The sequence below is a fragment of the Molothrus ater genome, chromosome 6 (genome assembly GCF_012460135.2).
Source record: "Molothrus ater isolate BHLD 08-10-18 breed brown headed cowbird chromosome 6, BPBGC_Mater_1.1, whole genome shotgun sequence".
In the NCBI taxonomy this organism is placed as follows: domain Eukaryota; kingdom Metazoa; phylum Chordata; class Aves; order Passeriformes; family Icteridae; genus Molothrus; species Molothrus ater.
The window spans coordinates 24,850,932-24,867,904 of record NC_050483.2 but is presented as its reverse complement, the minus strand read 5'-3'; the positions used below and the strand labels follow the sequence as shown (position 1 = coordinate 24,867,904).

At 39.8% G+C, this 16,973-nt stretch overlaps 1 protein-coding gene across 1 annotated transcript; it reads right to left on the bottom strand.

The window, feature by feature from the left end:
* Positions 1–3,884: 3,884 nt before the first annotated feature.
* On the bottom strand, positions 3,885–16,435 carry LOC118687567 (embryonic protein UVS.2-like). Its single transcript, XM_054515246.1, has 11 exons — positions 16,367–16,435; positions 16,188–16,212; positions 15,160–15,297; positions 13,790–13,907; positions 13,062–13,240; positions 9,373–9,454; positions 8,336–8,463; positions 6,512–6,627; positions 5,883–6,108; positions 4,682–4,800; positions 3,885–4,115 (listed from the first exon to the last, which is right to left on the bottom strand). Exons 1-11 carry the CDS (start codon positions 16,433–16,435, stop codon positions 3,885–3,887), a joined length of 1,431 nt encoding a protein of 476 aa, XP_054371221.1.
* Positions 16,436–16,973: the final 538 nt, after the last annotated feature.

Below are 16,973 nucleotides of genomic sequence, written 5' to 3'. Positions count from 1 at the left end.
GTGTCCTGCAGTGTTTGCAAAAAGAGTCACGGAGTGCAAATGAGTCATCCTGTTAACTGCGTGGGTTTGCAGGTGTCTTGTGCATTCTTTCCAGTTTAATATATAAGCCCACGTTGTAAAGACTCACACAATTAAATTAGGAAACTCACTGATTTATTCCAGGAAGTAAAATTCCTTAATATCTGAATGGAGCTAAATTTAAAGGGAAAAATGGGGGGTTCTCTCTGAGTCTTTCATTTTTGGCATTTGTGTGCTTGTTGGGGTTTTTGTTCGGTTAGGTTTTTTAATGGTAAAAAACATTAGAAAGACAGCTGGAAGCTAAACTTCGTACCTGTCCAGCAATTGTGTTAGAGACCACCCGGACATTCCAGGTATTGTAGGCATAAAGCAGGGAATCGGGACAAACTCAACTAAAAGGCTTCATTGTCTTTGCTATTGAGCTGCTCAATGGGAAAACAGGACCAGGAGACTTCAGTCTTGATGTTACAGTGCAACCTACCGACTGACAGGTGGAATTTGGAGTGCAGCTCTGGAAGAGAATATACAAGCAGCAGCCCAAGGGATCCTTCCCATCCATGGAGGAGTGCGGGGGGATCTCGCTAAGGAAACGGAGCCTCCCTGCTGAGAGCCCATCGGCTGCGCATGGAGCCGCACGGAGCTGGGAGCCGCGGCCGGGCCGGCACGGGAGATGTCTCTGCCTTACCTGTCTGCAGAAGCGGCGCTACACGCTCCCATTCCCATTCCCGTTCCCTGCAGGTGTCCGCCAGAGGGGGCCCGGCCCCCGCGGTTCTCCTGCTCCTGAACCGAAGGCCATTTGACAGCCGAGCAGCCCCAGCTTTCCTTTATTTCTCTTTTTTGCCCGCGGCTGTTTTCCATGGTAAAGCGAACTCGATTATAAAATCCTATGTGACGATTTAGCCTATAAGGCTTTCAATTTCTATTTGAAGTGCAGGAGAGATTAAAGGGAGGGCTTTGGTTTGTGTGTCTTCTTGCCAAACTCAGTTGTTGTGCAGTATGTTGTACATTCTCTGTCCTACAAAGTTATAGCCACTCTGCTCTGGGCAGCTCCCACCTGGAATGCTGCATCCTGGTCTGGAGTCCTCAGCACAGAAAAGACAAGGACCTGTTGGAGCACATCCAGAAGAGAGCTACAAAGATGATTAGGGAGCTGGAGCACCTTTCCTATGAGGACATATTGAGGGAGTCAGGTCGAGTTAAGTCAAGAGATGAGAAGGCTCTGGGGAGGCCTTATTGCAGCCTTTCATACTTATAGGGGGTTTGTGTGAGATGGGAGCAAGAACTTCAACAGGGCTTGTTGTGATAGGACAAGGGACAATGGTTTTACACTAATATAAAGAAAAAAGTTTTTATGTGTGGGTGGTGAGACACTGTAGCAGGTTGCCCAGAGAGATGGTGAATGCCCCACTTCTGGAAACATTCAAAGTCAGGTTGGATGGGGCTCTGAGCAACTTGGTCGAGTTGAAGATGACTGCTTATTGCAGGGTTTTGGACTAGGTGACCTTTATGTGTCCCTTTCAACCCAAACTATTCTGTGATTCAATAACCAGGGCTGTAGTCATGCAAGTGTCATCTCAACCACAGTTATTTGTTTATGTAAGGAAAATGTATCTTAAATTAAACACAGAAATAGACCTATGAGTAGCACATTTTTGTGTGCTTCTGTAATGCTTTATTCAAGGCTTTCTCCTGCAGCAATAATTGACAAATCTCTGTTCTGGTTCTTACAGACTACAAAAACACAGCACTCAAAGGCTCTGATTTGTCTCCCAGGCAGGAACCAGGACAGTCTCAAAGCAGGTAAAAAAGGAATATGTGGGCACAAACACTCTTATTTCTTCCAGACACACAGGCTTCTAGAAGTGGGTCTCTCTTTAAGAACATCTGGCTTTGTATGCAGTTAAGGTAATAGCTGTTTATGTCATGAGTTATGTACATCTATGGAAATGCAAACACTCCTCACTGCTAGATACCTCTGTGTTTTAAGGTTAAATCCTTACATTTTGGATTTCAAAAGTGTGTTGAGTGCTGAACTTTAGTTAGAACTTCTGAAAATCCTCCTATTGCGGTATTTGAATCCTAAACTTTTGACTACACTGTCCCTTGTGTCCACTAGCTGGTCACTCTTCTTTCGTATAGTTCAGAATATGAGTGTATTTATACATGGGCAATGTCCTACTTAAAACCATATTTCTAGGGACAAATTGCAAGACCAGTATTCCTGTATGTGGTATATTGCTTTTGGAATATGCTGTTGTTCTTTTACCAAGTATGGGTAAACATCTAAAACATTGCACATCTGTAGAGCTCCACATCAGACCAAGGGAAGGGAATCTAAGGTAATAGTCAAGTTACAAAGCTGTTCAGCACTGTCTGTTTAAAACAGGGACCCGTTAGCTTCATTATGTAATCAGAGTTGTCATGGGGTTGTTACTTTTGCACCTCCAAAGTCCTCAGACTCAAGGAGAAGAATTAGCATTTTTATAGTCTGAAGCTGAGCTTAAAAATAGAAGTAGAGTTTAATTTTCTGACATGCTGATGAAATGGTTACATTCTCCAAAAATATGCCAATCTAAATCTTTTTATAGCCAGAAGATTGGAGCTTGTAAGAAATACAAAAATTTGTTGCCTGCTGAACATGCACTTTCCCACCATGATGCAAGAAAGCTCTAAACCTTGATGTTCACAACTTATCAATTATCATTCTTCTGTGGGTGAAAATTAACCAGAGCTTAAAAGGCAAAACATTACAGATTTTAAACCCCTCCCCCCCCGCTGCTACAAAGTCATCATAATTCAAAATTTTTTTGGTTGCACCAGGAAAGCAAATTGGCAATTTCTACATGCTCTTCTTCACAAAGACATAATTTCAGCAAAGTCTTTTATTATTCATTATGCTTTGGCATCTCCCAGTTTGGCACTAGTATTTAATTCTGAATACATCAAGTCAAGGCAAAGTGTTAAATGTTTACAGTGGTGATTTCTTTCTCCACTCCAGCCATCTCTTTAGAGGAGGAGCATTTCTCTCTACAGACAAGGTACTTCACACCTAAAATGCTTTCCAAAGAGAACATTCAATGGTCTTTGCATTATGTTTTCAGGCCTCATTTTTAAAAAGTATTTTGGTAACCCCTTATGAACAATTTCAATATCCAACTCAGGCCACAGCAAAGTGACAACAGCAGGTACTTCATTCCATTCCCTCTCCCTCAGTGCTTGTTCCTGCTACTCTTAACTTTAGTTTCTTTAGTTAAATCTGTTCCCTGACCTGGTCCATCTCACAGAGGAGTAGTGCAAATCTTTGAGTTGAGGTACTGTATGTCGTACTATGTTATGACACCACTTGTTTGGGATCAAGTGGTGATTTCCAGGCTAAGCTCTGGTGCCTATATAAACTGTGATCTTGGCTTCAAAACATAAATAAATGTGTTTGAAGATTTTTCTGTATGCATGCTGGAATGCACATTTAGGCTGGGTAATAGCATTTGCCAGAATACAGGTTAAAGTTGCTACACAGCCATGTTCTGAAATTTTTTATTGGGCACAGTTTTAACCACTAGAAGTTCTTGAAAATCTGCTTACATAGTTTCAGCTCTGCTATTGTGTTTGGCCCTGCAACACCAGCAATGAGAATACTATAACAAAAAGCATACAGTCTCAGAAGCGTCCCATGGGCAGGAACATTTCTGTCCTTGATTCACCATGGAAATTACACCGCTGTACATGTAAGACTAAGAGGTGAAACTTCATGCTTGTTAAAGGTATCAGGCTATATATTTTTTTTCTGAAATTGGTGGCATCTTCACTTTTACCTGAGGCTAGCTGGACTCTCACTTTCTGTTTTTCAAACCCCATCTGTATTATATTTACCTAGCAAATGTATAACTCATCACAAATCCAGGCAACTCCCACACTAAATCACTGTGGAATTCAACCAGCACAAAGTTCCCAGTGGAAGTAAAGTCTGCAACCTTCTCTGTCCCACAATAAGGGCCAATTGCAGGTGACATAGGGCGGCTTCCATCATGTATGAGCAAGTAGTCATAGATGCATCTGTCGCTATATTCCAGCTCAAAGGATAACATTTGGAGAGATATCTGGAGAAAATACAACCAAAGCACTTTGTTTCCAGGTTGCAGCCTTTTCTCTTACCCAATTTTTAACAACAACAAATACTCTAAACTCCTTGTGTGCAGGCACCATTTTTTTATTCTGTGTGTGCACCACATCCTGATCCCATATGGCAATGCAAATTAGTAGCAAATTATTTGCTTAGTTCATCAGTATTTGGATTGGAAGGATAAGCAAGGGACAAGATTGATCTTCTACGCTTCACATTCTTTCCTCTAGAGTAATATAAAATCAGCACCTGTGTGATGTTTCAGTTTTCTAGTGGGAGCCCTTGCCTAGGGATTATTTGGAACAAAGCCTTGTGGTACAGGCTAGATTCATGAGCTCACTTGCACATGTAAAGGTTTTTCTCTTGGAGGGCACCTCAGATACCAAGATTCAGCATAAATTCTTAAAATGAATTTTTGATTTCAGATTTTAACTCTGAGGATATCTGCTGAAAAAGTGACATAACAGCTCTTATTCTTCAAGGGAAACAGGTTTCATCAGAGAACAGTAATGAAACCCACAAATGAACTCATCTGTGCCTTACCTTATATCCTACTGGAGAAGTGATGACCCAGAAACATGCTCGGTTTTTGGGGTATTTATTGGGGTAGTTTGGAGAGGTGATGACTCCCTTTGAATCTCTGAAAGTGGCTCCACAATTCACTGGGGAGAAAAGGGAGAAAACCAGGTATATTAACAAGAACGTTTTGTCAGTAGAAATAAGCCTGCTTACAGCCTAATATATTATTTCTTCAAACCAAGAAAAGATGTGCTACCATGAAAACCCATTGCTGAAGTACTTTATTTCTTCACTTAGTATTCGTATCAGCAGCCGTACTGAAGGAACTAGAAACATGTCTGATAAAGAATCTATAGAGGACAAAGAACAAAGCTGTATCTGACTTTCCAATCAACTGCTACCATGTTAGCATAGCATTCTGATGGCACTGACTGCCCTTCAGAAAAGAATCAGCTTAAGTATTCAAGATTGCATTATCAAGCTAGATCTAGTGCTTTCTAGAAATTACTCCATTGAATAAAGTAAAAAGAGTAAAAATAACATTTTTCTAAGACTTCTTCAATTTATGCTCTAAAGAAGCTTGGATTTTCAGTTGAAATAAGGCAACTTTGGGCTACTGCCTTCTTGCTGAAAGCATGACACAGGACAACAGAATTTGGTCTGGCAGTTCAGAATGCATTTGTGTGTTTGCAAAAAAGACACCCCTCGCATGATTACAGGAAGCACAGTGTTTTGTGTATATAACTTCTAATAAAGTATTTAATTCAGAAGGTGTAAGGTACCCAAGGTCAGTACCTCTGCTGCTGCATAAAATCCCACAAAACCTTGAATAGTATCTTGCCCAGATACTGGCTTTGCAGCTTGTTGGTTGAGGTCTCTTTGTTGATTCTGCAGTCTTTGTGCTCTTTGGCTGCACTGCTCCTATTAATTTCAGTCATTGCATTGTTTTTATTTAAAGACATCGTTCTGGAGATATGAAGAAGGCTCTCAGAAGAATTTGAATGAGATCTCAGGATAACTAACATGACACCCATGTGACATCCCATTTTCTGTTTCCTGTGAACCTTTAGACACATCATTGCCTGCCTTCTGCATTTCCAAGTGCTCTGGAAGCGTGAAGAATGAGCAAAAAGCCCTACTCTGTAGTGAATAGTAAAAGTTTTCAGTCCTTCTGTACTAATACTGCTAATGCTGTTCTCCAAGCTTTGTAAAGGAGTGTTCATACCCCTGTTGTAGGAAGCTCTGAATCCTGTGGCTGTAATGCTCTCATCACTTGCAAACTCCACCAGCATTGTGGATCCCGATGCCACCAGGGAGGGCAGTGGACCCTTCCCACAGTACTTGTCCAGCAGGACAGGGGAGCTCTTGCTGTTTCCGTTGTAAATTTTTATATAGTCAGAAGAACAGCCTGAGGAGTGTTGGAGATCAAAAGCCTCAAACTGCAGGAAGATCTAGAGAAACAAAAAAGCAAAAGTTGGGTTTAATGTTATACACAGGGAAAGTCTCAAACCTTCCTATTCATTTTACTATCCATGTATTACTGAAGCCTTACTTTCTATATAAAAAGAGCACAGAATTTCATCTAGCTGTCCTATAACTGAGATCCCAGAGACTGATGTTTCACTACTGCTTGTCTTTGAAAAGCCATCCTATCTGAACTGGACAAAAATTGAGTGAAATAATCCCTCTAACAGTGTTAGTTCTTATGAAAATTGTTGAGACTTTCATTTACTGCATAACAAAATAAATGTCTTGATGCATGAATTGACTGCCAGGGGTTACTCATGGTAATGAAATAACGCTGTGTAGTCTGGATACTGTGCTTCAAACCGTTTTCTTCCAAATAAAAATTACCTTACTTCGACGGATGCGGATCAGCCACAGACAGTTGCTGTTGTTGGGGTATGGGGATGGGTAATTGACAGAGGAGAACGAGCCCTTGGGTTTAGGCAACACAGAGCTACAGCAATCTGAAGGGAAGAACCAAACAGCATTGAAGAGAATGAAAACTGCACAAAAACATTCCCATAATGCCTGACAAATCTCTCCAACCATTTGCAGCAGTCAAGCTTGTATAAATTAATTATACTGCTTACAACTGTATTGCTGTTCCTGGTGTAAAAATTATTGAAAACCTGCAAGTAAAATAAAGGTAGTACTTAGAAGTACTTGCCTATTTCAGATATTATTTTTTTTAAAGACAATAGGGCTTCATTCACATATATTAGCTTACTAAAAGGGGCCTGGATCTTTCATGAACTTCCTTAACTTCAATCACAGAAGTACATTCAATGCCAGCACTATATAAATTTCTATTAGCAACTGTGTGTATTCATAAGTGTGTTCAAAAATCAAGTTTGAAAACAAGATTTTGTCAAAGCAAAGGCAGATAGTCACTGAGGGAAAATGGTAACAGAGAGCACTGAAGTCAACCTGCAGACCTAGGGACTGGTATAAAAAGTCTGATCTCATCTGTCTTTTGTTTTTCCACGTCTTCATTTTTTTGCATTTTATGTAATTTCCCAAATTACAAAATATGAATATATGACATCTGCTCATAGGAATTTTTGACATTTTTCATCTTGCTTCCTACTCTTCCTGAGACAACCAGACTTTTTATAGGGTTTTTTTAGTCCCCAAGTTTTTCTCTATTTTTAAAATTTAGTGCTTTTCTTCCAAAACATACAGATCTAATTATGAAATTGCATAGTAATGGTACTGAAATGTGATTCATTCCCAGCCCCACTGTCAAGAATAAATATCACAAAATACTTGTTATCACTATCTTTGAGACACATAAATTGTAAAGTTATTCTCATCTGCCGTTGTGAATGTGGAGTACCCACTCTCAGCAATGATTTTTGTACTTAACAATCCAACTGAAGGAATGCTGATTCCTTCTAAATTCTAATTATTTAACTAAGTTCTAACACAAGAGCAGAATTTAGGACACTAATATTTAGATCTTGTTAGTGCTTCTTGCTGTTTTGTTGAATAACATCTCAGAAAAGTCAAATGCCAAAGAAATCAATTAGCCTTTGTCCTGGGAGTTAAAGCAAAAGCCATGCAGTGCAGGAGCATGATGTTATACCTGTTTTGTGCATCTTGGCTGAAGAGTTCCTGTTTACAGAGGAATGTTAGGTATTTCTAGACTTCAGGATACCACAGGGATGAGTTATGAAGTGGATGTGGCAAGAAAGTAGACATCTATACAAAATGCCTATGGTTTTCTCCTCCAAGGGTTTCTGATCAGGCTGAATGGCACCCATGCTTACAGCCCTGCAGACATTTTGTAATTAAGAGAAATCACAAATCTGCTGGCACTTCTGATGAACATGGCTCTAAGCTATACTCATGGCTGAGAAGAGCTTACATGCTTTGCTACCTTCAGAGCTTCCCTGAAATGAGAATTTGACAGAGCTAGCAACCGTGAGTTTTCTGATGGATTTTGCTTATCTCAAAGAGCAGGGATTAGGTGAGGATAACTCAAAATGACAGTGAATTATTGAAAGCAAATTGTCCTTTCCAAGAAGACAGCAGTTCGGCACAGGGACAGTTCTGTTTCCTGTTGTAGGGTGAGAGGCAGTGAAGGACTGTGGGCCACATTCCTTTGGGGGATGTCTGTCAGTGCCTTCAGACATCAGCTATATTCATATAACTTTTATCTACAGCACTTACTGCACTTGTAGAGCTTGTTGATTTTAGCTACATCCAAGTTACTCAGCCCATCTCTCTGCCCAATAGGTATAGAGGGGTCAGGAATGGGTACAATAGTTGGTTTTCCTGGAGTGCTGGAGAAATCATACCTGTAGAAACAAGGAAATCACATTTCTAGATTGCTTTTCATAGACAGGGAAGTTCTCTAACTGCATTATCATTTCTCATGTACCACATAAACAGAGTTTTAATGGAAATGGATAAGAAGCTTCTCAGGGACCTGGTAGCCTTCCCTGAAGAGGACCAGCATGGCAGATACTTGATGTTCAGTAGGTGAAAGCAAGCAAGCAGAAAAAGCTGCTCTGTCCTGAGTGAAAAGGCCTTCCACCAATGTCCTGGAAAATGGACTGAATCCCACTTTCTTGGCACCTAAGGCAGAGGAGCAGAAATAGTTCTGTCTCAGTTACTAATTGCCTATTTGCTATCTGCAATTTCCTGCCTTCCACTAATCCAGTTTTGTATCATGGTTTTGTTCAGAAATTTTTACTTGCTTGGGGAAATAAAGGAGAAGGTACATGATACAAGGTTGTACATTATGGACTAAAATGCAGCCTTAGACAGTGTTCCCAGATTAACAGAAGGCAGCATACAACATCTCCATAATATAAAAAATTCCATCTTTCTTGCCTCTACACTTGAATGTTGTTGTCTATGATCAGCTGTTACTACATCCATGAAATAATTTAAACTTCAGAACTGGTTTGGACCAGTGGTTCAGTAGAATTAGACTTTGGGCCAGAGCCTTGTCAAAGGCCTTTAGCAAGAGGCAAAAGTACATTGGAAAAAAAATGTTGTCCTATGTTTTGTTGCTATCCATATCAACTCTTGTTTTCCAGGAATCCTGCTGAAAAAGGAAGTATGCTCACCCTTAATTATGTCCATGCACTCAAATGAACAGCAAAAGTCACTCCCTGCACAGAGCAACTTCATCCTAGAGCTGAGCAGAAGATCTGAAAGCTGTTTGCTCCTTTGAAAGGATATTTCCACCATCAACTTACGCGCCATAGTGCATCACTGAAGAGTAGTCATAGGGAAGGCCCAGGTTTTTGGAATTCATTTTTCCAAAGTTCCCTTGTTCCCCTGTAAAGTAGGAAAGCACCATTTCAGTCAGAACAATTATTACTGGTCTAATACAGGCAGTACACTGCCTGCTGTCATAATCCAGAGAGTAACATAAGATACTAATACGTGTTCTAATGAGATCTTGGACCTATCAAAACCACCAGAGATTTTTGAAATCCATGGGAACCCATTTTTACAGTCTAGTAGGTTTCAGAATATAAAGTGAATCAAATAAGTTTTGATATAATCAATGAATACGTTCTACTCTTCAAGTAAAAGTGTTCTTCTGTCCATCTTCATTAGGGTGTCTCCAAATACATTTCAGTGCATTATCTTGAATACTATAAGCATCCAACCTATGTCCCCAAAGCTGCATTCATACCTTGAGTGGGAAATCTGGCTGACCACCTAGATGAAAAATTAGGAGCTATGCATGGGTGATGTCATACTGAGTCCTAATGGCGCAAAAAGAAGGAACATATTTTCCCTGTTACTTGCCCCAGAGCCCATGCCACCAGACATGTTCTGGCTTTGTCTCTGGTCAAACCCATCAGCAGTGGCTAGAGTGAAAGGATAGGACTCACATGAAGCAGAAAAACAAATTCTGTCAGAACAGCTGCTGAGCATCCCATCACTTTTCATCAGCCTTAAAAAGCCAATATGAGATAAGATGTTACACTGATACAGGGCTCCAGTCCAGGGACAGAGACTGGATTTCATGTCACCTAGCTTTATTTCTTCAAGTTAGGCACTGAAGGCATTCTTCATGGCTTCCAGGATAGTCAGAGGAGAGGGAAAGAAAGAGAGACACAGTTGGAGGGAGTTTCATGTGAAGAAGGCACTTATTTTTCTCACTGACTGGAGATCATGAGTATGAATTACGTGCTGGGTCTCTTCTTCATGGCGAGACAGGCAAATAAGCACCGTCAGAGCAGGTAGCTGAATGCAGCCAGCCTGGCATTAAGAGTAAAGCCCTAGCCACTAAGCACTCCTTTCCAGTTCTGTACCTTCATTATTGTAACTACAAGTGTGGTTTGTAAACCACAAACCATCTGGACAAGAGTTCAGAGTTAGATATCCTTGAGATCTACACAACTCCGCTGGCAGGCTTCCAACCAGAGCAAATCTCAGCCGGTAATGTCCTTCAGCACCGGTCCTGGGCTGAGGGCTAAGAGATGCAAAAATATTTGAAATCCCAACTAATAGAAAATTTGGGAATAAACATGAATTTGGAGCTTGTTGTAGCTCTAAAAGTCAGTTAAGGCTTAAACTGTTTCTCAACAGCATTGGCCTTCCTGACTCTGTTTTAATCTCAGTCCTTCTTATCTGCTATACTAACTTCACAAAGAATTATCAGCAAGTGTGCAGCTTTTTTTGAGGTGATGAACAGAGAACACAGTTCAAACATGGTGAAGCACTGAAGCATATGGCTACTGTTTGGCACAGAATTGCTTTGCTGAATTAGTTTGCTAAAAAAAGAAAAAGTGACAGCATCCTAGCTGGACTGAGGTGCTGCCAGCAAACTACTACCTACCTCATCACATGCCAAAGAGATCTGACTGTCTAGACCTGCACGTGTTTGGGGACTTACCCCCTTCTTTTCCACTCTCAAAAAAGAAAAAAAAAAATCTACCTCCGCCAGAATCTAAGTACAATGACTCAGAAGAGCTGAAAAGGAGAAGACTGGCTGAAGACTCTGAATATATTTTTTTTTCCCAAAAATGTAGGAAAAACAAGCTGAGTTTCAAGTAGCTAAGTGGACAGCAACCGATCAGGCTGCATTTTGTCAAAACAAAGAAGTAGGATGGCTTCCAAGGTAAATTGCCGGATAAAAACAAAATCCAGAAAACATGCACAATATGAAAATCCTGGCAGGAGAAAAATTGCTTTTGTATTAGAGCTGAGACACTGGAGAAGGTCTTGAGGTCTAGTTCTGCACCACCAAGGTCAGCAGGAACTCTGCCATCAGCAGGCTTAACAGCAGCAAGTTGTAACATTACAGTCCTCATGAATATAACTCTTTCTCCATTTCCTTTTCCCTGCATATCTTTGCATTTTCCCCTACAATGCACACTCTGCATTCCAACTCCCTTGCCACACAAATCATCTCATTTTCCACCCATGGTGAACGCTCAAACCACTGATGATACACCTCATCTCCTTTGGCATAGCCTTGTCTTCTTTACCTCTTCTTCCTCATTTATCATTTCATGACTGTGCCTGAATCACAGTTTAGTTACATTGGTATCCTTCAGGAATTATGACATCTGAACCTGTGGAGTTCCCTTTGCAAAACTGTAAGACTATGTGTGTTTAGCATATATAACTTCACAATTTCAACCTCTCTTTCTTAGCACATCCTTTGCTGACATTTCAAACATGGCACACCCTTGTTGTGCAATGGCAAACAACTCACAGCAAAATTACACCTTAACACTGGAGCTGAAACCTCAATAAAGAACAACACAAATGGAATTTACTTAAGATATCATGGGAATAGCTGAAGAAAGTTTGGAGAGCAGTGTGTTAGGAATTTGCAATAAAAACAATCAAGTTCCATCTGGAGAAAAAGAGGGATATATTTTTAGCTGTGCATGATATTGTGTAGTTGAGTATCTTACTTGTTGAAGAGACTTAATAGAATTTGCTATTCAATTGTCTGTCCTCATTTACTATTATTTTCCATAATGAACTAAATAGACTATTGTATTTTTACAGTTGTTATGGATTACTCAGCTCTCTAAACAGTTGTCAGACAAGTGACTCCCTGCATACTTTCTTCTGGTATTTTTCTTCTGTGTACCACTTTCTCACTTTTCTTTGGATCGCCTGCCATTCTCTCTACCCTTTCCTCCCCAGAGCCTGGAGCTCTTGTGTATGATGAGCCCATGTTCCCAGCACACAGATCAAGGGCACGTGCCCAAACAATTCATTCTGCATTCCTTTCCATAAATAGTATCCACTTCTTTTTCCTCTACAGAATTACCACTCCCGATTGCTTCCCGTGGCTCCTTCTCTTCAAGTGTCCATAATCCTCTCCACGAGGAGGAAATAATTGCAGTCTTTCCTCTCACATCAAGCCAGGTCCCAGAATTTTGGAAATGCTAATGGTTGCATATGTTTCCCATACCTCCACATTGAGCCCCTTGATCGTATACATTTTAGGATATATGCATTTCACCCACACCAAGATGCCTACTGGCTGCTTTCCACTATTTCCCTGGCTTTCCTGGGATAGAATGGTTGTGTGAATCCCCAAAATGATCTTGAATGTCACACTTCAGCCCCCTCAGTTAAGGGTTCCATAGTCTTGCCTCCTGGCCAAGTCTTTGCAACAGCATTTTGTAATCCTGATGATCCTGGTATTTTGGGGTCTGGGCTCAAAATGGCAATCAAAATAAGAATATAGAGCTACTTTCTGGCTGCATCTTTCACAGTGCCATAGGTATAACCACAGAAATTCCCTTAGTACAAACACTGAACAAGAAATTCCATCATACTGAATGTGCTGCTGCTGCTGCAATTCAGCCAGCATTAATCATGCTTCTTATTTGCATTGTTCACAGGAGAAATGTTCTCCTTAAACTGTAAGTATATATTTTCTCTTAAGATTTAGTGGACATACCTGCTACTATGTGCTCCCACATAATCTTGACAAACCTGTCCCGATCACTCCGTGCCTGTTCATGGATGAAACCCAGTGCATGGTTCATTTCATGCTGAATTGCTCCTTTATCCATGCAACCATTTTTCACCAGGCCTACTGCTTGGCGTCCTCCAATCTTTCCAAAGTAAGACCAGCAGCTAAGAATAAGCAATCAATAACCAAAAGGATCACATTTAGCAAATACAAATATATAGATGTATTGATTATGTCACCAAGGTTCTCTAGATATGCAGCCACAGCAGGAGACATGCAAATAGTCACTGGCATGAGATATCTAGACTTCTGAAAGCTGCCAAATGACATAGTGGGAGGGAAATAAAGCCTTTGTGATAAGGATGGCAAATTTTAAACCAGTAAATTGGCTATATCAAACTAAGGCAAAGCAGTATAAAGTATTAAGCAAAACCTGAAACAATTATACTTATTTAAATTTTTACAACAATTAAGGAAAATTTCTTATTTTGAATTATACCCCATTATCTTTAAATCACACAAGCATTTATTCCTGCAGCCTATTAGCTGATGTAACTACCAGTATATCTAAAGAAAAATAAAAAATTGCATCTTGTCTCTAAATCTTTACTGCTAGTGTGAAAAAAGAAAGCTATTACTTAAATCCAAACAAACCAGAAAAAAATTGAAAAGAACTTTTGAGTGCTGCCACTGTCAGGAGACAGAAAGCTTACCTCTGCCCTCGTTCAACATAAACATAGTCTGTTTCTGTAGTGCGATTTACAAATTGCACACAGGTCAGCGTGGAGATCTCTTGCAAAGCATCAACAATCCAAGACCTCTCTGTTATTGCTAGAAAGAGAAGGGGGCAATCTTTCTTGGTTAATCAAAAAGCAAGGTACATTCATGGGCTGCATTCCTTAAAAACTTCACAGCACTCATTAGCTCTTTATTATACAAGTATAGTAAAAAAGGATACCAAACATTCCGAGATCTTCAAACTGATTGGACTTTTATAGGGAAGTAAAACAATTACAGCTATCCCACATGCATATTATTTAGGAGACAACTGATGGAAAGCAAAAGATTGGCATTGTTCCTTCCATTAGGCAGAACAGAAGAAATGAGGCAGTTTCAGATACAAATAGTGGATTAGAGTATCCCAAATAAGCCAGCTGATTGTAGCTAAGCATCAAAACCCTATTCTGTTTATCAGAAAGAGAAAATGCCTGCCTCAGCCCCCTTGGAATCACTTAATACAGCCAAGGCTCAGGTACCAAATAAAGATCAGAGTGTTTATCTACTTTGGAACATTTTGGCTTAATTTGGCTTCCTCAGTTATGAATCATCTGCAACTGATTTGTATCTCAATTTCCTAATATTTAAACTTTGGAGAGAGGCAGATAGAGGGAATAACCCTCATCTATCCATAAAAGTATATACTGCAGTTCTGGAGGCACATGGGCAGAGAAGCAGCCCAGATAACACAGAGATTGAGCTTTTTCAGTTCCTTTCCCTGAGGAACAAGAATCAGGCTCAGGCTGTATTTTACTTCCATGCCATTTTCTCTCAAGGGAAGCTCTTTGAAGAAGGGTCTGTATGGAATTCACTCCTGCAGCTTTTTGCATAGGACAGAGCTATTGACTGACTAGAGGGAATCAACAAAGGATTTTTGCTCCATTTTTGCCTCTACAGGAGTTCTAGTGTGGGAATATTTCTATGAGAGATTTAAAAGAAAATTATAGCATGAAAGAAACATGTTCCTAGTGGTGATTTTGACAAAAATACATTAATAATGTGGACAAATTATGCCTCATCTAATGTACTTGTTAAATATCAAAGTGCATTGTGGCTAACAGGAGCAAACTAATATTTGAAATAACAATTAATTACTATTGACCCAAGTAGCCACATATTTTAGTGTGATCTGTTTGAAGTCTTGGCCAAATTTCCATGTGGCTAACAGGATAGAAAAAGAGACACGTCAATAAATTCTCACTTGTGCAAAGGTTGCTTTTGGTGCATGCCAACAAAACAAAGTAACAGAGAGTAAGGGACTGGAAAGTCAAGGCTAACTTTAGAGCATCCATTTGCATACACTCACAGAAATCAGAAGATATGTTAACTGGAACCTTGACCAGTCCATCTTGTGACTTGGGCCACAAACAACTCTCACAGTTAATTGCACTGCGTCTCCCTCTTCTCAGGAGGATGTCTCCTTCATACACGGCTATTTCACTACCTGGCAGGAGCAGAAAATAAAGAACATACAAGGCACTGAGAAGGCAAATACATGTGCAGAAAGGGAGAGATTTTGCATCTTTGGAAATTCCTTTCACTGGAGCTCATTTCCTAATAATGTGAGGAAGGATTAGTATGCTAAGACTGGTTAGGTATGCCTTGCTTCCTGGATAGAAAAGTTCAGTATTAATATAATGTCATAGTGCAGCTGTGATCAAAGTTGTGACTAAATAAACTTTAGCTTAAGAAGCTTTGGGAGCTTTCAGAGGGGAATGCTAAGTGTTATAAGTCATTGTCCTCTTCGCTAGAGCTTGTGGATTTAAAGAAAAATCATAACTGACCTCTGCAAAAACAGGATTTATAATACATTACTATTAAATAAATTAATCTTTTTATCATGCATATTGAATGTATGCAAGTTATTAATGTCGTTAACTGTGGATTTGACATAAGACATTGTAATGTGCTCCTCAGTTCTGACTCTAAAATACTGGGAATACATTTCTCACAGACAAAAGCTATCTGTTATTAAGCAAAAAAATTACAGAAGTTTTGGGTATAGCAGACAGGAAAGTAGCATATATCACATAAGATAGAAAACAAGCTGAAAAATACTCTGATTTGCTAGAGCTACAAACAGAAAAGAACATTTCATGTAGCAATTGTTCAATAACTCTTCATAATTTCTTTATCACAACAGCATAAAAAAATCACAATGAATGTGACTTTAAAATACATTTGAGTTCTGTGAATTGCCTTCCACTGATGATGGAAAAAAAAACCCAAAACATTTTCAAAGAGAAAAATATACCAAATCATGACATTGAAGTATACAGATGTAGCTCCACCAAAACTTGTAGTAATTTATATAATAATTATAATCAAACTTACCTAAGTCATTCTTTCTTGTAGTTATCTGGAAAAAAATATTGTACATATATTTTAGTACATGCTCATCTCCATAGCAGAAAACTTGTATCAAGTAGATTCACAGCAGTAAGAGCTTCTAATTAATTTTAAGATAGAGCAGCAGCAACATGAATTCTCAACATCTCAGAGCAGGGACACACCTGGACAGGTTTACTTAGTGCAAAGCTACAGAGAAATGCTAAATGAGTTGGCAGAAGAAAGTACTTCATCTTCAAATTTACAAGATGAACTTCTCTGCTCTGCAGCTCAGTTCTCAAAATTGTGGCTAGTTTACTTAGGGCAAGTTTTATGGGAAAGCTGCTGCTGTTGTTAACAAGCGTAACAAAATTAGATAACAAGAAGTATTTTCACAAAACAAACAAGCTGCAGGACCTCTCAAGAGAATTTCCAGGCTCTCATTTCTTATTTATCTTTAGAAAACAGAGGAAGTGGAGCAATAGGAAAGAAAATTCAGTAACCTTTAAGTGACTCATCTTTAATTCTAAGAAGAAGCCATGAGCTGCTGCAGGTCCCCTCACTGCTGACCAAGGGACAGGATATCCGGCTGCAGTCTGTTTACAGCCAGACTCCATCTCAAGGAACTCTTTGACCCATCCTCACTGACTACCTGTAAAAGGAACTCCTTAGCTTGCTGCCAGGAGACACCCTGCTCTGCAGAGCCCATCTATCTGCCTGTCCCCTCTGCACACAGCTCCCAGCCCAGCATTTCTGGCCAGGAGCACTGAAAATCTGTTGGATCCAGAGATG